Source organism: Corvus brachyrhynchos, unplaced genomic scaffold (genome assembly GCF_000691975.1).
Source record: "Corvus brachyrhynchos isolate BGI_N302 unplaced genomic scaffold, ASM69197v1 scaffold522, whole genome shotgun sequence".
Taxonomy (NCBI): Eukaryota; Metazoa; Chordata; class Aves; order Passeriformes; family Corvidae; genus Corvus; species Corvus brachyrhynchos.
The window spans coordinates 367,827-392,114 of record NW_008236649.1 but is presented as its reverse complement, the minus strand read 5'-3'; the positions used below and the strand labels follow the sequence as shown (position 1 = coordinate 392,114).

General features: G+C 39.6%; 1 protein-coding gene across 1 annotated transcript in view; it reads right to left on the bottom strand.

Annotated features, from left to right (window-relative positions):
• The window catches only part of CA10 (carbonic anhydrase 10), a 190,599-nt gene that overhangs the window by 23,419 nt on the left and 142,892 nt on the right, over positions 1–24,288 (bottom strand). The window contains exon 5 of the mRNA XM_008644414.2: positions 16,202–16,387. Coding sequence (XP_008642636.1) covers positions 16,202–16,387 — 186 coding nt within the window. The remainder of the gene's footprint in view (positions 1–16,201; positions 16,388–24,288) is intronic.

Below are 24,288 nucleotides of genomic sequence, written 5' to 3'. Positions count from 1 at the left end.
TCATACTCTGACTAGGGAGGCAAAAGTACTACATTTATACTCTTGATGAATAATGTTCTTGTTATATTTTCTGGAACTTCTGATTTTTTAGTAGGGAACATTAGAAAAGAACATTTTTTTAGCATCTTTCATGTTTATACTGTACTTTACAAATGAAGTACACAAAATTCAGTAAGTAATAGAGGAACACCTTGGAGCTGGGCATCTGGCAGCTGTCACAAATCTTGGTATCAGGAGTCTCATGCTTGGGACAGGGACAGATTATTCTGCAGGCTGAGGTGATTGGAGTAGTTTGCCCACAGACCTGTGCAGTTTTATACACTCATCATATTTATACTGTTACTGGCCAACCAAAGGCCTAGTAAATAAACAATTTAATAATGAAAGTAGATCTAATTGGACAAGGTAATTGCTATGACTTGAAAAGACCCACATAAAACCCTCCAGTCCCTGGGGCTAAGCTTGGATTACAGGTCACTGTTGGAGGCTAGGTGAGAAAATGTTCTGAGAGTGATGCTGTGGAACAGCTCCATTGCCAGTGACTTCTGCAGGATCTGCTTGTACCTTCCAGGAACTCTCAACAAAGTACCTTTGACCATGCAGGTCAATCTGTATTACAAAAACAAGCTCTAATCTTAGTGGCAAATTCCTCTGCAGGCAGAGATCAGGGCAGGTGAACCAGCAGCTGGGGTTCTGGCAGCTCCCCAGACTCTCATTTCCTTCTGGTTCCTCTACTGCTAATAACAAATGGGGAGAAGGGTAAAGCTACCAGCAGCAATAAAGGGAAAAAGAATCTAGTGCAACCTATCTAAAGCAGGAGCAGCTCACATTGCTTCAGAAGAGGAGGAGGAGGAAAATTTTTCATGAATCAAAACACCAAAGACAGCTTCTTAATAAACAAAGGAAAATATTTTCACCTAACCAACTATTAATGGTTGGACTGTTCATTCAAACCAGCTCAGCATTCACCTGCTGCTGGTTTTATCTCACGTTTATGTACGTATGCACACTCACACGCTTTGTAGCTCTCACTGTGCTGATCATTTGAGAAAATTTGGCCCCAAAACTTGAAGGCTGATGCATCACAGCAGGTAACAGACTTCAGATTACAAAGGCTGTGCTGTTTTTTTCTCAAGTCATTGGCAATAGTTTTACTGTCTGCAGCTGGAGGTGTTCACCCAGCCATATGTGGCTCTTTACATACAGTGCCACTGCTGTGAATGAGATTTCCAATAGGAATTCAAATGAAAGGGAAGCATGTTGTTGTTACCCTAGTGCAGTTTGCAGAAACTGGTGCAGCTCCACTACCCCACAGATAGATGGTATAAGAAAGGTGTACAGCTGAAATGTGTGCACGTTAAGGATTGCTTTCTTTGCTTCATTAACAGCAATTTGATAAACAGTTGTTCAGGTACAGGTCTCCTGATTAGAATCAAAGTGTGAAGACTGTCAAAATAATTAAATGGTTCAATAAATCTGAGGTATACATCCAAAGAAAAATTACTATACATTTAGACACATTTAAAGAGGTATTCACCCTATCAGCATTCCATGAACTTTGAAGACAAATCTTGTAAATTATTTTTCACTGCTTCATTGATTTTTAATATTGTCAACTGCTTATGGCCCTGCAATTCAGAAGTACTTTGGAGATCTACTTAGCTTGGCATATTTATTATGTTACAGTCTTCTCTACCTGGCATTGTTTTTATCTACCTCTTTTTCTATATTTACAAGTTTGGAAATTTAAATAGTTTAATAGGTGAGAGGCAGGTTCAGGTATAGATGATAAAAGGCTTTCTGGGTGGCAGAATATTGTGTATATATGATGGGAGGTTCATGACTGTTCTCTGATGCAGTTGGATGTTGCAGTTTGCACAGTGCAGTGTTTTGGGATGATGGACTTTCACTGGAGCAGCAACACTGCAAGTTCTGCCTGCTTAAGGTGTCCATCAAGAATATAAATGGAATTGAATAATAAAGGAATGATTTTTGAGAAATCAGGTGGCCAAAATTTTTGGGTCTTTGCAAATATCACGAGCTCTCATGTCCTGGTCTTCACCCTGCCATGCCTGTTGTCCTGAGTGCAGTTGACTCAGCCTCTGTCATTTGTAAACCTGGCACAATAATTACCCTGTGAGGTAATTGATAGTTAATGGAGAACGTGCTAATAGCTGTGAAGCCAAAAGCATTCCAAGGGCTGTCATTAGTGTCTGCTGTGTGCAGCCATCAGCAGTTCCCAGTTTCCAAGGGGACCATGACATGACAGCTTCCAGCACTGGACATCTCTGAATTAGGATTTTGGTTCAGGCCCAGCTCGAAACAAAACAACGAACTAAAAGGAGACAGATGGTCCCTTCCAGCTCCTCACTGCACTTTATTTTCCTCTTCATAAACATTAAAGGACAGATTTTCAGCTGATATAGGATGATACAGCTCAGTAATTCTGTTGGTTTTCTAGAATTCTCTTCTTAAAATTCTTTTATTTTAAATGACGTACATCTTTAGATTTAATGATGGTCATTCACTTTGAGTTATAAGCTGCCACTTTCAAAGCACAAAATAAGGAATACTATCTCACAGTACACAGATAAAATTGATCTACTCCAAGCTGCCCAAAGATTGTTTGATGATCACAACCAAAATATTGATGAATTTACAAGATCATTTGAAAGATGGATGGCATCAGAGAACTGATGTGATACTCTTTGCTAGGAAAGAAGCCTGTGTCTTAAAAATTCTCTTTTCACCTTAATCTTTTGGTAATTTCTTCAGTATTAGCAATTTCTAGATATTTCTAGATGCTTTATTATTTGGTAATACCTTGTGTACATAAAATAAGAAAAAATGAAATTCTTATAAAAGCTCACAGTGGGGTTTGCATTTTAAATTTAGATGCATTTAAGTATTTTAAATCCTAGGGATTGCATCCTGTTTTTTCTTGTATTGTGACCCCCATAGTTTTTGTGCTTCTGACAGTAACAACTGCACTGCAAACATACATCCCAAATTACATCTGTCATCATCCCTATGGTTTCACTTATTTCCAGGGGTTTGTTGATGTATATGAAGATTTGTGGGGATAAACCCCAAATATGCTGCCTGACAGCTCAAAATTCTAACAAAAGATTTCCAACTTTCTTTGAAGCATTCATCTTCAATACTGACTATATCTAAAAAATAGTGTGGTATTTTCAAATAGGCCACAGGAAAAAGGCTTTTGGAACATTTACTTTTTTTTTTTTTTTTTTTTTTTTTTCCCCCCTGCCATTTTTCCTTTTATCATTTTCCTGGATTTCTGAAAGAAAATCCTATGAGAATAGAATAGACTGACATTCATTAGAATCTGGAAGAATAAGGGTGTTTTTTTTTTTCTTTCTAATTAACTGCCCCAGGGAATGGCTCTACCAGTCAGGAGGAAGAACAGTTCCTCTATTGTGCCTTTTGTGACTTAGGAACAGTAGATGGGGAGGCTCTAAGCTATAAATCAAACAGTGAAAATCCTCTTAACTGAACACACCCTTGGGCTTCACACAGAATAAGGCCTTGCACTAATCATAAGCAGAACTAGTTGGGATTTTTTTTTGCTGAAACAGGGTTTTGCTAGAAAATGCTTATGTGTCAAAACCAAAGTATCTTGTGGAGGGAACTTGATTTCAAAGAGATTTTTTTCTGAAAGACAAGCAGAGACTATCAGAAACCTCCCTGATTTCCTGCCAATTCATCTTGTGATTTATCCAAGAGCCTGCAGACCTGGTGCCTTCAGGAACTGGCTGGTTTTCCTGTGATGTCCCTCCCCAAGGAAGGGCTGAGTGTGAATAAAATTATGTTTGTGGGTACAGACAGACTCTCAAAGGGACAATCTGGGTACCAAGAGCATGGGGGCTTTAAGGCTCCCGTAGAGAACTCTGCCTTACACTAGAATTCCTGGGGTTAGGCTGTGATTTGCAGCCTTGGATGCACATGGAAATATTCCTGCCTGATGCCTCTTTCATGGCACTGATTATGCCTGAAGCAGTGAGGGTCAGGGCTGGGTTGTACAGTTGAAACCACAGCAGCACCACCCTCCCAGGCTTGTCCATGAGCCACCTCACTGGAAATATCTCACTGCCACCACTGCTCTGAAGGTAAAATGGAACAACATGTGCCAAAATTTAAAATAACTGAAGCAGTCTTGGTGCAGTAATTTGTATTTTCAGTAAAATGTGCTCCACAGGTCAGTGCCACAATACTCTTCAGAACAGCCCACAAGCCCCAAAGCCACAATACTCACAACTGGGATGAGAGCTCTGTCTGGCCCTTTGATTATTAGTTTTTGTCTTTGAAGTACAGGCACATTCTGCTAAAGGAATGTGTGGTAAAGAAGGCTTCAGGTTCTGCCCATGGTGGATTGTTCTGAAAATGTTTTATGTGTTTTTAATGTTTTTATTGGCAGCATGTTTTTGTGATATTTTATTGACCCTTCCCTGTTTTTTTATGTGAAGAGAACAAGCAATGAACACTAATGTGTCTTCTAAAGCACTTGACAGTGGTACACTCAGTAGTACTAAGAGGTCTTTTATCCTTTTCTGAATGAGAATTCCTTATTTCAGGCAAGTATGCTAATTTATAATTTATGCACATTATCATAAGCTTTTTTGTTCTCCCAAAAATAAAATAAAAAAGAGGATAAAAGTTTGCTTCTTCTGGAGAATCTTAGCAGAAACCCAGTTTGAAAGCCATGCTCGTCTAATGCCTTATTTAATGAATTTTAGTGCAGTGCAAGTACTGCATTGAGAGTTTGGTGGATTGGGGCAGAAGGAAGAAGTTGGGTCTGCACAACCTCACCAGGTTATTTCAGTCTTCAGGGAGACAAAAGAGCAGCAGGTGGTGAGAACTGGGTGGCTGAGCTCCTGTAGCCATGGATGCTGTCAGATTAATTCCTGTGTCAGCATGGGAAGTGATGGGACCATCCCCACATGCTGTGCTGTGGACATGGACTTCAAAGCATCATGCTGGGCTGGAAGTGCTGTGTGGGACTGATAGCTCAGGCCTTGATCACTCTGTGCTTTGATTGTCAGAGGAAATGGGAAGGAAATTGCTAAAGGTGAGAAGAGCGAAGACTGATGTAACAAAATACACCAAATAGATACTGTTCACATTGAACAGGCCTCAGAAAATAAATTAAAAAAAAAAATCTATTTTCTTTATTCATAGGAATTTTGCATTTGAGAGAATGTGACAGCTGTTTCTGGCCAGTCCTACACTGAAAGTTAAGCAGATTAAGGCTGTGTTGCCAACTGGTTCTGTTATTAGCAGAATTTCCAGGCACTATATGGTAGTGGCATGTTCATACTTAGATAAGAAAAAGTAAATAAAATTTGAGATGATAGAAAGAGATGAACTGTAATGAACTTGCCTTTTCTAGCTAAAATCCAGAACCCTCTCTGCGTTTGATAGAACTTTCAGAGTAATAACTTGTATATGGTGCTTTTCTAATGTGCCTATGGCAAATCATCAGTGACAAAATGTTTTCATGGCAAGTAGATTAAAAAACCCCAACCAAACCACTGAAAAGTAGCTGAACATAATGAATTAATTCCTACTGAATTTTAAACCACCAAATCTTGGCAGGTGTATGCTGTAACATCCAGTTAGTTTATACAAAGATAAGAATGCAGACAGATAAAGGTGAGATTTTAAAAGATAAATGAAAAGAAAATTGACTTGGAATAAATGCAGTTTAACTTTGTCAATTTTAATTCTTCACAGTGTTAGCACTGATGCTGTTGTGGCTGCTATCACTTGCATGCTATTTTAAAAGCAGCTATGCCTGAGAAACTGTTCTAATTCTAATTTTAGAAAGACATGCTTCTGAAATGATAACAAAACTGAATTTTGCTTCCCTTCATTGTTTGTAAAATATCCCAATCCATTATCTATCACAATTTTGTCTCAAAAAAACAAAATGTAGAAATATTTCCTTCTCTGTCTTTATTGAAATTACAGAGATGGCTAAAATGAAATACCTCAAATTTAAAGTATTTTGACTTTCTGGGAGGCACTGCATGCCAGGAAAGGTCTGCAGTGATGGAGGAAGGTCAAGTCAGTATTCTAAATGAAAACTGTAACTCTGCCACCTCCCAGCAATCCCTGAAAATGTAATAAAAAGGCAGCTAGAAATTACATGATTTAGTTGGCTTTTTGCTAAGATATTAAAAAATGTGTCATAAGAAACTGTTAAACATAAAGTAAGGGACAAAGATCTACCAAAGGAGTTGCTGAAGCTACAGAAATAATTGGAAGGTCAGGGAGCTGATAGTGAGTGTTCCCAGCTGCCACTGTGTATTAGGAAACAGGGATTATTACCAGGGAGGAGGGAGAGGGGGGAGCTGGAGCTCCTCCTGGCCTCATTCGGTCCTAGAGGGATGCAGTGCTCCCCCTCCCCATTCGGGTCCCAAGGCACAGTGACCAGCACATCCATTTGGGATGAGGAAAACCTGCTGTGGCTGCCTCCTGTGCTGTCCTGGCTATGGGAACGAGTCAGGAATTCCCATCTCTCACAAGAGGACTCTCCCAGTAAATTCAGATTGTTCAGAATTAGGGTCACATTCATTGTCTGAAGCTCTTCCATTTTCATAGAGTAAAATAAAAATCACTAAAGACGAGTTTCCAAAATGACTCCCCGCTGTCTGGGTGCAAGGGCTGGGCTTGCTCTCAGAATTAGTTGGGTTTGCTCCCACTTAGACATTTACTGAGACAGACACTTGTGGGGTGTGAGTGCTCAGCACCAAATGGGCTCAGGAGCTTCACTGGATCCTCACTGTTGTGGCTCATCTGTCATAAACTCTGGACTCTCCTATTTATTATCTGACCACCAGCATCCCTCATCCAGCTCAGGGGTACTATCAGTGAGGACAGACTGGCCTACCAGGGGTTTCTGCAGTCTACACAGGTACAGAAATACCAAATTATAGTTTTACCCCAGACCAAAGTCTGTTGCCTCCAGGAGGGTTTTGCTCAGGATAATGTTTACAGCAACTGCTCACTGTTTTTTATTGTTTTGCTAAATTATAATAATAAAAATGCCTATCATTGCTTTTTATTTTTTTCTGGGTTGTCCATAGTAGCTGCAAGAGCTTTTGTACAGGTTGTTAGTAGGATTGCTCCTTTCTTTGGAATGTTACATTAAATATATTTGGGGAAAAAGTTAAAGCTTACAAAAAGTGTAATGGAAAACTGATTACCAAGTGACATAAAACAAAACCCATTTCAAAATGTGCATAGTTTTTTGCCTGCAGAGGTAAATTACTCTTTAATTAAAGAAGAGTCATCCTGTAGCAAGTGAAGTCACCCCAAGCAAATGATAATAATTTGGAATGAGGCAAAGTGAATACTTCAAAAGTGACACTGGAGGTTTAGAGTGCTGAATGTTTTCATGTCCCAGTGGTTTAAAAGAGCGAATCCTACAGCTGCTACTCTAGGCAGAAAAACTCCACCTTATTGCTTTATGATGCTGGATTTTAAAATTGAGGCACCAGAGGGATTTAGATTATAGTCAGTGACAGACTGTGCTCTCAGTACATTGACACTCTCTTCCATTTCTCCCTCCCCTCTTAAAAGAGAACAGTTGGTAACCAAAAAGTAAACACGTGCAAAAATATATTACTAAAGGAATCTGTTTCACTCAGTATCTAAGAAATTCAATATTTATTATTCCATGAAGATATTTTGCTGTTTCACATGCTACATTAATGAGCTGGCATTGTCATAAAGCTTGGAATTTGTTTGGACAGCTCCTGCTAATGGATGGAGAGTTCATAAGATTCAGAAAAGTAGTTTCCAACAGAGGGAAGTTTTCTGGTAAGAAATGCCCACATATGTGTAGATAGTGAAATACAACCCCTCAAAAATTCTGCCTGTAGAGCTTCTTGTAATTCAGTGTATAGCAGACAGTATCTAGGGGGGCTGGTATCCCCAAATCCTCAGAAAGCAAGAGACAGAAAGAAAAAATGCTGGCCCCCAGAAATGGAGCTTCTTGTATCAAGCACCTGGAATTTGCTATGCAGAATCCAGGAATAATCATGTGCTTTAGTAAAACATGGAGAAATCCAGGGAATATGGATGCTTTCAGGCTTTAGTGAGCAAACAGAGAAATGTTTCTGGTTCTTGCTAGAACTGATTTGGGAGTGAATGTCCTGTTGCACATCAGTGGAAATGACAAAGAGAACGTCAATGCAGTGTAGCAGCTGGTACCCAAATTCAACAGCCTGGCATTCAGTGCTTGAGGGGAAACTCCCTTAAATACCATACACAAAATTTTCAAATATTTAAAGACGCTTTCTAGAAATCAGCTAATGATCTACAGGAATCAGGTGGCTTCTGTATTGTTTGGTTGTCTGAAATTAATGTATTCAATTATTCCAAAAAGACTTAGTGCAATTTTAGCATGACTAAATAATCAGAATGATGTACTAAAAGACTGCTGTAAAGGTTCAATTTCCAGATGGTTTCCAATGATTGTTTGGGATTATAAAATTAAATTACTGTTCCTTTCAATTATATGTTATTGTCAGTCTTTCTGCTAAAAGACATAAATATATAATTCTGCCCCTGTATCTTTTTCTTAGTTTGTATCCAGGAAGCCACAGCTGCATCAGGTCCAATCCTGATTCCTGTTGGGGCAATAACTGAATTTCTGGGATTTATCCACCAAGAGAAACACCCTATTAGAAATTATTACAAATAAAACCATTTGACTGTTCCTGTTTTGCCAGATCTATCATAAAATGCACACTTAGGCCTGTAGTATGCACTGTAACTTCTTCCCTTGAAAAGAAAAAAATTCAAAAGCCTTATTTGTATTTCCACTGCTAATCAAGTTTTAGAAAGGCAAAAAAATAACAGGAATGCTATTTATGATAGGAGAAGCTGATTATAGATGAAGTAAAATTCTTTATTGCTGTTATAAAATTTGGTCATCATATAACTTGATTTGTGTAATTAAGGGGTTTTCCTAAGGGAAGGATAGAGCAGTCCATTTCTAGAATCTAATTTTCCTTTAAAAATGGCAGTGTGGCTACAGCAGCACTAAATGTAAACCTGTGACTGCAGGAGTACCCTGGTACTGCCTGGCAATGTGGCCATTCCTATAAAAATGAGTTGTACTCACTGTGTATTTTTTCTATTTATATATTTATGATCAATGATTTATAGTTGCTACACCTTTGGTTGATTTTAGAACTTCTCCTGGCTATTGAGGTTTGGGATTTTTTATTTAACAAGTGTGTATTACCCATGGCTTGAAGATGACTGTCTAGCCAAAAATTACAGGAACATAAGTTAGAAGTCAACTACTCCAACAAAGTTAAAGATGAAACTGCTTTTGAAGGTCACTAAGGATTAAGATTTATTTTTAGCATGTAGTCAGTGCAGGAAGTTTACAGCCTTTTGATGTAAAATACACCATAAAAATTTCAGCTCCCTGTTCCTGGAAAGTAATCTTTCTTGTGGGCTCCAGTAGAGTAGTTCAGAAGGAGAGGCCTTCTTGGTAAGAAACACCAGCTGCATTTTGTTATATTATCAAGCAGTAAAAGCCCATTTAATTTAAAACAAAAAATTGAACTTGGTTTAGAAAAACACAGTAACCCTGTATGGGCCATTCACTTAAGAGTTGGACTTGATGATCCTTGTGGGTTCCTTCAACACAGAATATTCTGTGAATGAGTGTCTTTTTGGACTTCAACCCTGCTTTTTGTATTGATATTTGTATTGATACAGTTGATATTGTATAAAATTTTGGGTGAAACAATCTGTAATCTTTAGTGAGGACAGAGGTGCATTCTTACAACGAAGCACATATTCATGTCCCAGTGATTTTGAATTACTCATGTGAGCAGTCTCCCTATACTTTAATGATGACCATACTACCATCTCTCCCTGCTTTATATGCTGTTCCTATAGCAATTTAATTCGTTACCCTATTGACTTTCTCCTTTGAAGCTCAGCATTAATCTGAAGGTTATAGAGATTTTACTAAGCCCCCCTTCCATTAGACACATGTTCCCTCAGCTGGTACTTTTTTCAGAGACTTATTTTTCAACATTAATAAGCATTGGAATACAGTAAACTTCTCTTTTGGCTGAAATATTTAAAAATGACCTGCACCACTTCCAAAAGAGGCTCCAAAATGTAATACCAGTGGCCTGGGGCAACTGAAAAATCTGAATTTTGAACTTCCTTCTGTGAGCTATTGGCAGCAGTGCTGGGGTTACCTGGTGTAGTAGGGGCTGCTCACAGCTGGCTCTGTGAGCACCTGGAGGAGTGGGGTTAGGAAGAAGCAGGTGATTCCCATCTTCCTCCTCAATGGCATCACTATGTGATTTAATCCTCCTCCCCTGAAGAAGAGGAAGGATGATGTGCTAGTGCAATCTGATTTCAAGCTTTTCCTCTATAAATGACACTACCATGAGGTGTTTTGGTGAGGCTGTTTGGAACCTCACATGCAAGTTAGGGGTGTACAGAGGGTCTCAGTAACAGAGCCACTGTTTGTGATTTAACACAAAATCTAATTCTGCTGCAGGCTGGATTAAACTATCCCAGCTGGCTGGCTGGTTCTCGTAGGCTGTCTATCTGAAAATATCCCAAGTTGGGTTTACAACATTGATCTCCCTGATAAGTAATCCTTTACTATCACTAGAAGTCCCCCACTCACACAGAACACGCCTGCAGTTAAAGAAATGGCAGTAGCAAGAGGAGACTGGTGTTCCTGAACTTCCAGCTTCTCCCTTTTATCCCCGTTTTCTTGTATTTTGGTGTTGGTTTCCTCAGTGGCTTTTAGCAGCAGCAAAAGGAAATCTCAATGCCAAATTATGTGACAGCAATACATGTCCATTTATTTAGATCCTGTTCTCACTTTCATTTTAACTCTTCTGAATCAAATGAAATAATTGTGTGTTTATAATCAGTCCATGGGTTTTTAGAAGGGTGGGCAGAGAAGAAATATTTTTTTTTCATGTGTTGTGGACTACAGTCTCTTGTTTGAAAGTCTCCAGCCACTGAGTTTGTGAAAAGTGCATAACCCCAAATAATTAAGCTCCTTGACTTTCTGCTGTGGCACTGATAAGGCTGCCAAAATGCACAGCCACAAAGTGATTGGAGGTCTCCTGCAGCACATTTTTCATTTTTATGCTTAGGAAAAAAAATTGACCATAAAAATGTTTTACGACTTTGACACACGGTAAAGTTAAAGGGTGCTATTTTCACCATGAACCTTTTGGAAATGGTTACCTTTTTATTTTAACAAGGCAGACAGTGCCTAAACTATAGCACTCAGGCCAATTCTGCTGCTTGAATGGAAAATGGTCTTTTTCATTAAATGATACAGACTCTGAAGCATTAAAACCTGTTTTGCATAGAGGCATTAGGCAGCAGACACAAATGACTGGTGTCTTAGTTGGAGACTTTGCCTAAGCCAAGACTTTCTTTTAATCATTATAATACAGTAGGATGCTCCTGCACAGAATAAGGAATTAAAACTCACTCGAGTCCATACCATAGGGACAAGTAAATGGTCCATTTATTTATTTAAGCATTCCAAAGCCTGCCTGCCTTTCCATGCTACCAGTGCCAAACATATTGATAATCTGATACACAGTTCTAAACTATTTAAACATTAGTTCAGTTACTCTGTCTACTAAAGTGATAACTGGGGGCTAAAAGGTAACCAGATTATTGTAGCGATCTCTCTTGACAGCCTTTAACACCTAGTTATAAGCTAAAGCCTGGAAATTACAAGCCTCTTGGTATCATTCAGTGCACAGGACATTGTGAAGCAATTTGCTATTTGTAGGCTGTTTTTCATGCCATGGTACCACTCCAGTGCTCTCCAGCTTGCTCTGGGTGCCTGCGCACTTGCAGAACTAGGCAATAAAATAAACTACTTCCTTAGTGTGGACATCAGGTAGGATTTGTAAAGGACATTGCAGCTGGTTCAAGGTGTATTTGGGCTGTTTAAAGGCTTCTGCTTTGTCTGGACTTGGATTTAATTTAGGTCTGAGCCAGTCTAAGTTTGGCAGTGCTGGGAGGGAGAGGTGCTGCCCTGTCCCCTGCCCTCTCCCCAGGCCCCCCTCTCTCTTCAATGTCCTGACTCTAATATAACTGGGAGACCTCAGTGAAAATGAGGGGAGAGACATGGATGGGAATGGAGGAAAGGAGCAGCAGGAATAATTCTGATTGTCATCTACTGGAATGGATCACCCTTCTTGGGTAACTTGGGAATTGCTTCCCCAGCATAACCGAGGTTTCTGGAAAGCCCACAGAGGGTTTGTCCAACACAGCTCGGACTAGCAGTAATGGGGTAGTGCCCTCGGAGCTCAGTGTGCAATTAGCAGTCACACAGTGCAGTCCTGCAATGATTTTTCCCTGGTTCCTAAAGCGTATGTCAGTAAATATTCACTGCTATTCTTACCTGCACCAGCTAAATTACACTAATGAACCTAGGCAGTTATTTTTCTTTATCCCATTTCCACTGACAGCGTTGTCCAAGGCAGGAGTGAATAGTAATTAGCAGCAAGCCTTGAAAGCATCCATGACATCACAAAGACACTCTCCCAGGAAGTCAGCTGGCTTGTTTACAGCTTTCCCCTTCTCGTCCCTGGGAGATGTAGATGTTACAACCCCCAGTGCTGAGGGCTTGTGGAAGATCACTCATTTATACAGGCAGCACTTGCACGGGTGGACACTCAAATAACTCCATCAGCTGCTGCCCTTCCCTGGAAATCTGCAGCCATTCAGCACCATTGATTTGCATCTGGGCTTGCACTTTGGAACAGTGTGTTCTAGAAGTAAGACTTAACTGTGCAGGTGTACACTTGAATTAATAATTAATGCTTGACCTTGCTGGAGCTCACCTGTCCATCTGCCCAAAACAGCATTTGAAACCTTGAAAAACAAAGGACAGAATTAAGGTCAGTATCTGAAAGGAAGTCATTGAATCTAAACTCCTCTGTCTGCTCTTTGTCTGTGCTCTGCTGTTAGAGAGATGCACCTCCACAGTGATTTGTCCTGTCCTAAGAGACCAGGACAGCTCTAGCTACCAGGACTGTTCAATCCTCTGAAGGTGCTGAGCTCTTTCTATTCACTGCAGGAGGAATTCAGACAACAAGATGAACCCTGCACACACTGTAGATCCAGCTGTGCCTGACTGACTGACAGCAGTTTCCACTTAGCTCAGTTTTCTGCTTTTATTAAGAAAAACTTGAGGTCTCTGTTAGAAAACACCAAATATTAATAGTACTTCAGAACTCCTATTTTTAAAACTAGAAGAGCCTAGCTAATAACAATAAGTATTGCCAAACAATGTTCTACATTTTTACATTGTAATAATCTAGGACTGATGCATTAAAAACTTAAAAGCTCTTTGTCATAGGTTAGCATAGCTCCGGAAGTGATTTTCTTGCAAAGAGGTGCTTACAGCTTCCTCCATGACCTGACAGAACCTATCAACTGGCTAGTTTGAATATTGACAATTTTTTAAGCCACTTAAAAATTTTGACCGCCTCTGTGGTCCACATTTAAGAATGGACAAACCCTGGGAAGCCCTCTCCTGCTTCCAGCTTTGGGACAGGTAACTGGGCCCGGCCCATGTGGGCCTCAGTCCTGGAGCCGATGGGCCCTGTTCCACCCGCAGCCCCCCACATCCCTGTTACATGCAGACGGTGTGGCCCAGCTCCACACCCCCCCCTCCAGTGTGGCCAAAGATTCAGCTGAAGCTGCCCTGATGTCCGGCAAAGATCACGTGAGCAACAGCAAAAGCAAACTCCAGTTGCGTGGCTGGGTAAGATTAACCCTTTTAGTGCTGTAAGTTTCCTCCAGAACAGATGAAGCCTGCAGACATTAAGTAAAGAAAGAAGAGCTGAAAACCTGAGGGAGGAGGAAGAGGAGATGCTTAAAGCTGAAATTCTGTTGTAAAGCTATGGTGGTGATGGACTATGATGTATCAGAGTACCCGTTGTAATATCACGACAGCATGGGGGGTGGAGCGTTCAACTTGTACTTGTGAGCAAAAGCACCTGTGCTGGAATAAGCAAATGCTGAAGCAGCTGTAATTTAATGAGAAGTTTGAACAGGGAGAGATGGAAGTGATGAGGACCCTTTTGCTCCAAATCGGAAGGAGAAGACCTCAGTTCCTAGAGATGCTCCCAGAGATAGTCCTAGAGATGAAGATGATGAGGACCCTTTTTCTCCCAGGGGAGGAGGAGGGCCTCTATTCCTAGAGATGAAGATGCTCCCAGAGATGGGTGAAGAGAACTTTTGTTTTTGAACAGCTCATCCTTAAAATGGTACCCCAGTAGCTCAAGACTGGACCCTCGAAAACAGTTGTGGGAAAAGCTGTAAGTCGGGGGAAGGGACTCTCACATGCGAGCAGAGAACCAACCCGGGCGGCTGTCTCTTTGTGAAGCCATGAAGAGAACTTCTTGTGGAGATGTCTCCATACCATGAGCAAGAGAGACTCCTCTCCCTAAGTGAACTGAGAAAGGTTACTATAGAAGTGGTAAACTGACTGGAAATCTCAAGGGTTGTCTTTTTGCATTGTCAGTGGGAGAAGGGAGTAAGGTCGGGGGAGGAGAAGTGGTCTGAAGGTTTAGTCTGATTATTTTTTCCTTCCTTTTAGGTCTGTTAATAAACTTCTTTATATTCTTTTAGGTTTTGTGCCTGCTTTGCTTTCCCCTAATTCATATCTCACAGAAGGTAAATAAGTAATGAGTATTTTGGACCAAACCATTACACTAAATTGGTGTTTCTGCCCTGTTCTGTTTGAACTGAACCCACTACACTCTTTTAAAAGCATCTGAAATGGTGGTCATACATCACAAGTGCCATGGTATGTTTCAAGCAGATTTTTGCTTTCATGCTCAGTCAACATTTTTTTTGTTTGAATATTGGTCTTGTGTAAGTCTGAACAGCAAAGCAAAGACCTTGTTTACTACAGAATCCTTTACTTCCAGCCCTTAAAGGAGCAATACACGATGAGTTCACTTACAGAATTTAACAAAGGCAACCAAAATCAGTTGTGTAAGACATTAGAAATTTCACAAAAAAGCTGCCAATGGCTACATGTACCTTATAAAACAAAGCCAATGATTACCATCAGTTATAACACCATCATTTGACAACTCTACAATTAATTTCTTACTCTTAAATAACTGCTGTTGCTCAGTGCCAAAGAAAATGCCACACATTACTGACTCATCACCAGTCTGCGATGCATAATACAGATGTTCATTCGATTACCCCTCTCTGAGAAAATAAATGCTTTACAATGAAAAAGCTGTTCTTTTTTGGTATTCTGAAGGAATGGTAACAGAGTGGCTTTAAATATAATCCCTACAGTAACACAAGAGTTATTGTGAAGCATTGTTTTGAGCTGTGGAGTTGCATGCTGGGTAGTTCACAGCCCAAGCTGAAGGAGGATGGGGTACTGCCAACTTCACACATCTCTTTTATGTGAAAATGTCCCTATGTGAGGAAAATGGAAAGATCCCACCTTGTTTGTCCCAGAAACTCTGCAAACTTTACAGTACATCTTGTAAAAGTGCTCCATCTAAGCCACTAAAATATTTTTCCAGCAAGAATAATGGGCCATTCTGGAATAGGTATCAGGATCATGAAATGATGGTATTTCCTGGGACAGTTATAGATATGTATTTAACATACAACATGAGTATTCTGCCAGGGACTACACAGGCAGATAACATTATTTCTTTAGCAGAGTTCCGTGGAGTCATTTCCAGAATGAAGTATCATCTTGTTTTTGCATGAATCAAAGGCAGAATGGTACTCAAGGTAAAGTGTTACACACCAGTGAGAAGCAAACGTAGCACTTCTATGGGAATTTGAAGCACTTCCAGCATTGCTTTGTGGTTAATCTCGTATTTGCCTTTACAAGAGACATAAAGACCCCATCCAAAGAGACCTGATTACTTTGTAACTAGCACAGATGAGAATAGAGGGTGTCTCTATATACAATAAACACAGCAGTGTCATTTGCAGATATGAGTTACAAAATTTGCAGTGCTTGGTTAAAAAAAAGTAAAAAGCAATTCCCTGATTTTCAGAATGGCTACGGGGAAACCATTTTTATAGATTAACTTGCAAATACCTTCAGGCAGAAATAAGAGGTGGGTAATTGCTAGTGGTACCTCCCCCCAGCGTGACATACCTCCCCAGAGAAGGCCTGGCCATTGAGGAGGTGCTCTGATCCCTGGCTGTCCTCGCTGCCGAAGTGTAACCGGATCTCCTCCAGGCGGTGACTGTAGGTCATTGGGCCCCCAGAGATGTTCACCAGGTGCTCCTTGTCTAACCGCAGGGACACGTGTCTCCCTGTGTTGTACATTGTCCCACTGACCTAAACGGAGTGGAGGGGAGAAAAAAAAAGGAGTTTTTCAAAATAACTTGCAAATCTTAGAAACTGGAGATTTTGCTCTTTGCACACCTTCACTCAAATGCAGTGATGCATCTTGGGGTTGTGAGATGAAATAACCAACCTCAGGTCACACTTCAATTTCTGCTTTGAACCTTATACTGTGTATTCAAATATTTTGCTAAAACCCTATGTACACATTTTAGCCGTGGGCTGATGTGGTGGATAGGATTGTTGCACTTCTAATTAAGTAGGTTTTTAGAGTACTTTTCATGCCAGGTCTGAATAATGGCTTCATTTCAAAATTTCTGCACTGGAAATGGGAACATTTCAGCTGACATAAATTATTAAAGTACACTCGAACAAATCTGAAGTTTAATTTTTTCCCCCTTCTTTTAATATTTATAACAAAGTTACTCAAAAGTAAAGGTGTTGCAAAAAGCAGAGATGCAATTATTCATTAATAGGGAACTCTACTCCTCCTGGAGCTGCAGGTAAAAACTTTCACTGTCTGCCCATGCATGTCTCTTTGTTTTGTTATGAATATTTTACGTGTACAATTGCCAGATCTTTTAGCCAGAGAAGTGCAGAATTAATTCTGATTTGATTATATATGTCTAGTTCCTACTACACATCAAACAGCTCCTTGAGATTCATCTTTATTTTTAAAAAGGCTGAATGTTGTGCTTCATTTGCAAAGTGATTTACAGCTGCTGTAATGAAAAAGAAAATGATTTTGGAAATTTTTCATATGGAATATAATTCTGTCATGATTTCCACTGTCTTAGAAAAAGTTTTTCAATCAAGAAGTTCTTTAATTTATGCCATTAGAAAGTCAAATATATCAGTTTGAGTTAGAATTATGATTTATTTTAAAACATTCTGTATGGATACAAATGTACACTTGAATAACATTCACTTAATGTAAGAAGTAGAAGTGTAGCAATAATATGCTTTGTTGCATTTCAATTTAAAATTAAAGACATGACTATTATGTATTATATCCTATACTACATCAGTACTATGGTAATTAACATTGCAGCAGTGTCATTTTATCTATAATACTAATTACGGAGCTTAAATGACCTGTTTTCTTGCACAGTATGTTGTGCATAACAACAACAGTGTAACAAAAAGTTACACTGAACAGACTGTGCACTAGAAATAAATGGAGGAGATTAAACAGCTTTTGATTGTTGTGGTTCTTCACACTGATATAGATGTTCTCTTTTTTTTTTTATGTTTATTCCAATTCAAAGTAAGTAGTAATAAATTTCTTATGGAAAGTCATAAAGACAGATATTCTTGTTCACTGCAAATAAACCACAATGATTTCATTTATAAATGATCCTTACTTTTTCTACTTGACTTTGCATGCATAATAATTAAATACCAAGTTTAGCTTAATAGGTGGAAGAAGGTCAGTTTATTGAACTCAGTTTGAGTACACTGCATATAAATGACACAAAATTGCCAATCATAAGTAACAAATGTAGTTTAAAAACAAACGGGAAAATGGTTACAGCCTCTTACTCACATTTGGAAGCTCATGCTTCACTGAACCCTCAGTTAAATTTAGCAGCTATGTGAAATACTCAGAATCCATTTTCTTACTTAAATTGGCATAAATCTCAAATGAGGTTACCATTATTTTCTCTCTCGAAGTAAAAGTGACCCAAATAACCTCTAATATGAATTCATTTTCCACAGACCAGAGAGGGGAAATGATAAGAGGCAAATTCATGACCAGGAGTAACATTTGTCTTTCTTATTTCCCCCTTCATAAAAATGCAGTGCTCATAATGACACAGTATTGACTTTCTGGAACCAGAATTTCCCTGCATACCTGTAGATGGGGAATACCAGGAAAGCAGTGAAGCATCTGAGGTGCCTCATTTCTGACCTGAGGGGAGGGGTGAACACTAGAAGTGAGACTGTAAAATTCTCCTGCATGGGCACAGACTGGGCACCAGGCAGGACAAAATCCAAGATCTTCAATATGAAAAATGCAAGGCCTTGCCCTTTTATGTGCCTTCTTAGGTTTATGGGAAGCACTGGTTTTACTGGTGTGTGTGCCCAAAGAAAGAGGACCTGCAGAGACCACTTGAGATTCAGCACCAAACTGCATCTTCAGGACATGCCCATTTCTGAAGTAGGGTCTTATATTTTCCATGTACCGAGATTACAGCTGAATGAAAAGGCTGACATACCGAGGAACTTTTTTTTGTGAGGAGACTTTGTGACTTGCCCAGGCTCTATAGTTGGCTGTGCTTGATTACGGGAAGGACCATCACAACACAATGTGAATTTCTTTCTTGCAGTTCAGGATATTGTCTGGTTTATACACAACCACAAAATCTTACCACCTTTACAGGTGTACATTTCAAATATAACCATTTGCAGTTAGGATACAGAAACACTTAAATGTGTTCACCCTCTGTTTGCAAGCACAACACCCACAAATGCCTTTTGCAGAGCAAATAATTTCTTTTCCCTATGTGCAGTTTTAACTGCTGCTGCAGTAAAATGAGGTTCTGATCTTGTTCACTACGATTAGAGAAGGATTTTCCATGTTTATAGTACTGAGCCTTTAAAGTGATGGTGACTCAGTTTATAACATCAAACTAAGTTGGTTTTGGGGAAAGCAGACTTGCATGTGGCCTTACAAAAGGTTGCAGGTGCAAAAGTTAACAAGGAAGTATTTTCTGCATTTTGTACATTCCCCTACAAAAGAAACAGTATGGAGAATGGGCACCTTATGGGAAAGATGGTGCCTTATCCTGGTACAGTCTACAGTCTCTGCCACTCCAGAAAGCAGAGTGTTTATTTTTCAGATGTGGACTGGATAAAATATTATAGGGTAGTTTAAAAGGCTCATATAAAAGACCTGTTAAGATCTACATAACTATTTCCTTAATTTGTCAGATGGATCTCAGGTGCTTCAGCATGGTGGCCTTTGTGCTGCTTCTTGCTCTGCTTTGTTCTCTGTGTGTTTGACTTGAAAGTTACACAAAGATGAAAACTCAGCAAACAAACCTGGGGAAGAAATAAGCACTAAATATTGACCTCCTCTTTTTAAGAAAGATCAATATTCACATTTATCTTATGTGCTAGAAATGAGACTGCAGTAAAGAAAACATATTAAATCATCCATAAAACTGGTCTGAGAAAACAGAGAAGTTCAAAATCGTCCAAGTTAATGATCGGACCACATTCTCAGTTGACCCCATTTTCCTCACAGATTTAGAAACATTTCCGAACAGGTAATATTACCTGTGGCAAAATCCCCAAGTAGAAGAGAGCACTCTCATGGGCTTCAATCTCAATATGGAACACTTCAACTTTGGTAGGCTTTACCTAATTTATTAACATAAAATATAACATATTCCTGATGTAGTTATTTTCTATTTAATCTCATTACTTTTAATTCTTACTTCACAGGGCTTTGTGCACATAATTCCCCAGCAGCATTTTTCTCTATCTTTATCTTGATGCCAGACATCCACACAGGCATAGGCTGCTGATACATTCCATACTTCATTTCTCAGTAAGATCTGAATACTCCTGTGGTACCTCTGTGTAAGTTGGCTCTGTGACCACAAAAAAAGTCCCAATTCTGCTCTTTGAAAGGTGGAACATAAGCAAAGTCAGTAAAAACGCACACCAAAGAAACACAATCTCCCTGATGCACATTTATCTTGAAGTGCTACAGACCTTATGACCATTAGGAAAAAACCTACAATAATAAAAAAAATAGCAACCCCCCCAAACCAAGCAAAAAAAGCCACATACAAAACAGTCCAGAAACAAATTTTTTTCCCCCCAATGGTGTTGTTTAACCAGCATCTGTGGAAACATTTTTGTTTTGTCCCAGCTAACTGTGTATCTTCTTCCCTTCATCTTTTCTTCCTGAATTAGTCCTGAACTTAGTATTTTTCAGAACTTCCTTTGCGGCCTACGTCTCTACATTACAGCCTCTGTTAAAATAGCCTTCAAAACTCCAAGTAGGAGAAAAGAAAGCCTGTTTCAGGGTGAAGCCATGCTAGAAATGTGAGCAGGGAATGCAAGAGGAAAGGGGATGGATGCTTTGCCTTTCAATTCCATGCTACATCTGCAGTTCACGCTCACCTTCAAGAGGTAGCACAGGCCCTCCGCTTCCTGGGGCCTTTTCAAATAGTGAATAGTACATTTTGGATTTATTCTAGTTAAAAGTGGGCTGAAGATTAGTTCCAAGAACATTTTTAAACTTGTATCAGTACCTGCCAGTGGAGCAGCACTGAATGTAAGGGAGCAGGAAAATCAATTGTGTATGGCTGCCTGCTCTGGTGTCCTTGGATCTTATCTGCAATATTTGATGTTCCTTTCTTTAGGATGAAAACAGATACAGTCCAAAGAAGGCCTAGTGCCTTGGAGGGAAACAAATCACCAAGGTTTGAGCTGTGTTTTGAAGGAATTGTAGTGCCCTGGTTTTATGTGCTGCAATAATCAGTTTTTGATCATTTGCTGCCTGGCCTTTCCATCCTTTCCTCCTGGAGTCCAGTGTTCCAGCAGAATAGGAAAGCAGCTCTGCAGGCTCTGGGAGGGGTAGAAGTGGTGGGCTCTCCTCCTCTGTGAGCAGCACCTGAACCACTTTGCCATTTACTGTTGCTTTCTGCCCCTCAATAATGGCAGCAGTGCCACGGGGATCCCAAGGAACCTGAGACGTACCACTGCATTTCTGCTCAACTCTCTGTGAGCAGCTCCATGGAGGGACAGGTGCTCCATGAAGCATTAAAGCATTAACACTAATATTAAATTGGTTGTAGCATCCCCCATCTACGGATCTCAAAGTGAAAAAAGGCAAAAATAAGTGTGCAGTTGTTTTTTTGTCTCACTGGGGAATGTCAACATCTTTGCCAGGTGGGTTCATTTTCTTCCTGACAGCTAGGAAGAATTGTCCTATGGAAAATTTCACTCTCTGGCTAATGTCATCTAAACTTGAGTTTCTATGTGTACTGATAAACTAAATCGTTTTTCTGAGTCCCTCAAGCAAGTCCCTTTCATTTAATGGGGTTGTTTTGATGGTTGTTCACAGTATCTTGACCACATCCTGTGATACAAAGTTTTGTCCTGCCTGATTTAAGTTGACTGGACTGTAGCAAGTACCTTCACCTCCCCTGTGCAAAGAAGAGGCTGCTTCAGGGCTTGAAAGCAGAGTTTACATAGACTTCAGGTCTGTGATCTGAAATCTGACTTTAGGGACAGTGAGGAAGCACTGCACCTAACCAGAATTTCAAAGGTAACCTGCCAGGGCAACCTACTTTGCTCTCTGCAGCAGGATTACATTCCTTTCTTTCACAGCAGTGGCTACATGAGAACATGCATTCTCTTAATATTGTGCTTATGGCATCCAGTCAGTTTTAGGAGTAGTTTTATGGTGTTGATTCCTCTGGCTGCTGTTAAGAGGGGGCCCAAGCTGGAAAATAAAGTGGTTTTATAGAGTTGTTATTCTAAGTTATTTAATAGTTCTTTAAAGGGTGTTGCGAAGTCTTCTCTTAAAGAGGAGATTGCCATATTCAAATAGGAGACAGTTATTCTATCGATTTTCCAAACTTTTGAGATCTTTATCCTTGTCCTGAGGTATTTTCTGGGTGTATGGAGATATATGTACAAAAAAGAACTTTCAAAATTGTATTTAAGCAATGATTTTCTACAGAAGATCCAGTTTTATTTAGGTGTTTTTAATGAATATTTGTACATTTGAAGAGTTATTTTATCCAATACCTTTCCTCTGCCTTTATGCTTAATCACTGTATGCAACATTATGGAAAGAAATTGTGGAAATGCTTTGGTTTTGAAGGTAGTTTTAGGGGAAATTTCCTGTTTCCTGCATGCTTTCCTTGCTGCCAGCAGAGAGCAGCGTCCACCCATCCCACACAGCCTTTACCTGTATCCCACAGGGACTGCCACAGCCAGGAAGAAAAGGAAAACTCATCTGGTTTATGTGGCACGGCTGTAATCCGTGGCTTTAATTCAGGAGTGGTGGATTCAGCTGTGGGACAGAACTGTGGGATCTGCTCCACTGCTCAGGAAGGGTTTGGGGGATTCAGGCTCTGCAGGTTGCTTGGCCATCGGATAAAAACATCCAGAGTGGCCTTTCTGGCAAGAATTCAATGGACCTTACATTGTGTTTATGAAAAAAAAAATGTGGAGAGAAGGGAAATAAAGATAAGAAAACACCACTTACTGGGAGGGAGCTGCAATCTAATTGCTGGGCTTTGAAGAACAACAGGCATCATAATCAATATTTGATTAAAAAAGGTCCATGTGAAAAATGTAAAATGTAAGAGAGAAGTGTAAAGATTAACATAATCTTTTCATCTTCTCAGTTGAAAAGTTTTAAAAAGGAAATGATGTTAATGAGCCCAATTAACCCATTTACCTGCCTAATGTAATGTGTCATCTACCAGCATATGGCATGAGACACTTTTCTGCTTTTAAAGCACCATTTTCAGTAGGAACTTTTCCCATTCACTCCTCTGCAGTTTTGCCTGTTTACTTCCTGTAAGTAACTGGTCTGTAAAAAATGTGGTGTTAACCTCATAAATTAAATATTCAGGCTTACTGGCTAATGAGCACAATATATCAAATTTCAGTGATCAAAATAATGTGCTTCAATAATGTATACTCCATTCTGTAACAAAATATAATTTTAATAGAGGACCTGCACGGGTCATGGTTAGTCTTGTGATAATTATATGCCATCGGATGTGAAGGAATGAAATTGCTCCAAGGACACTGGTAACACCCCACAGAGCCCATGTGCCACATGCTGCCTTTTAGGGATAATGAAGTGCTTCATTGTGTTTCCACTGCTCCATTAATGCAGTGATTTCTGCTTGTTAGTAACTATGAAGCCTAAAGCAGATGTAGCCAAATTTATGGTGTCTTGTATTAATAATTGCTGGGCATGCTGACACCAGCTTTGCAGTGAAATCGTGCTCTCTTTAATCCAAAATATTCCATTGTGAGTAAAAAAAGATACTTTGGGGCATTCTAAGACAGACTTTCACTGACTGCAGAACTCAGCTGTTCACAATCCTGTGTGTCCACAGCCACTTTTGTACCACTGATGACAGCTCTCATCCTGTGCTGTGACAGTCACAAGCATTATATGAAGGAGGGAAAAATCACATTTGCATGCTCCTCTTAGTTTATTAACCTTAGTTTAGAAATAGGCTAAGCCACTAAGTATTTAAAGGAATAACTGGGGTTTGGAGAACTCATTACCCTAACTTAGTCTTGCAATCTATAAAGACATTTTAGTTTGGTTTTGTTTGAAGAATCTGCATTAAAAATTGTGCTAAGGATAATTTTTGTCTCTGCTAAAGGGATGTCAAAAGAGCTGCCTTTTCAAAATCTGAAGGCTTACATAAATATTCAAAAGGTTGTAAATCGCAGAGAAGCCAACAAATTTGTGAGAAATACAGATCAATGAAAAACTGCTCTTTCCATTTTTTTATGTGGGTTCAAAAGATAAAATTGAATATGTTAAAATCCAGAGGGCCTGAGTTCCTTTTTAGTGAGTTACAATGACGTGCACTGACCTTTGGAGCTGCCTGATTTCAGAGCTCTTCTTTCAGAGAGGTCTTTGCTTGAAAACCCAGAGGTTTTCCAACGGAATCCAGATCAGACAGAAATTTATAGGATGTATATTGAAATTAGTGTTTTAATTTCCTTATGTTTACCATCTAGCAAGACAGATGTGGACATTCAATGCTTAAATCTCATTTGCTCAACTGCATATTAATAAATGTGTTCCAACTTTCTAAGGTCTTGATTTTGCTTCTACATTTTCTTTAGTACATTCATTCCTAACACATCCTTCCCTGCTGAGCGGATGAGAT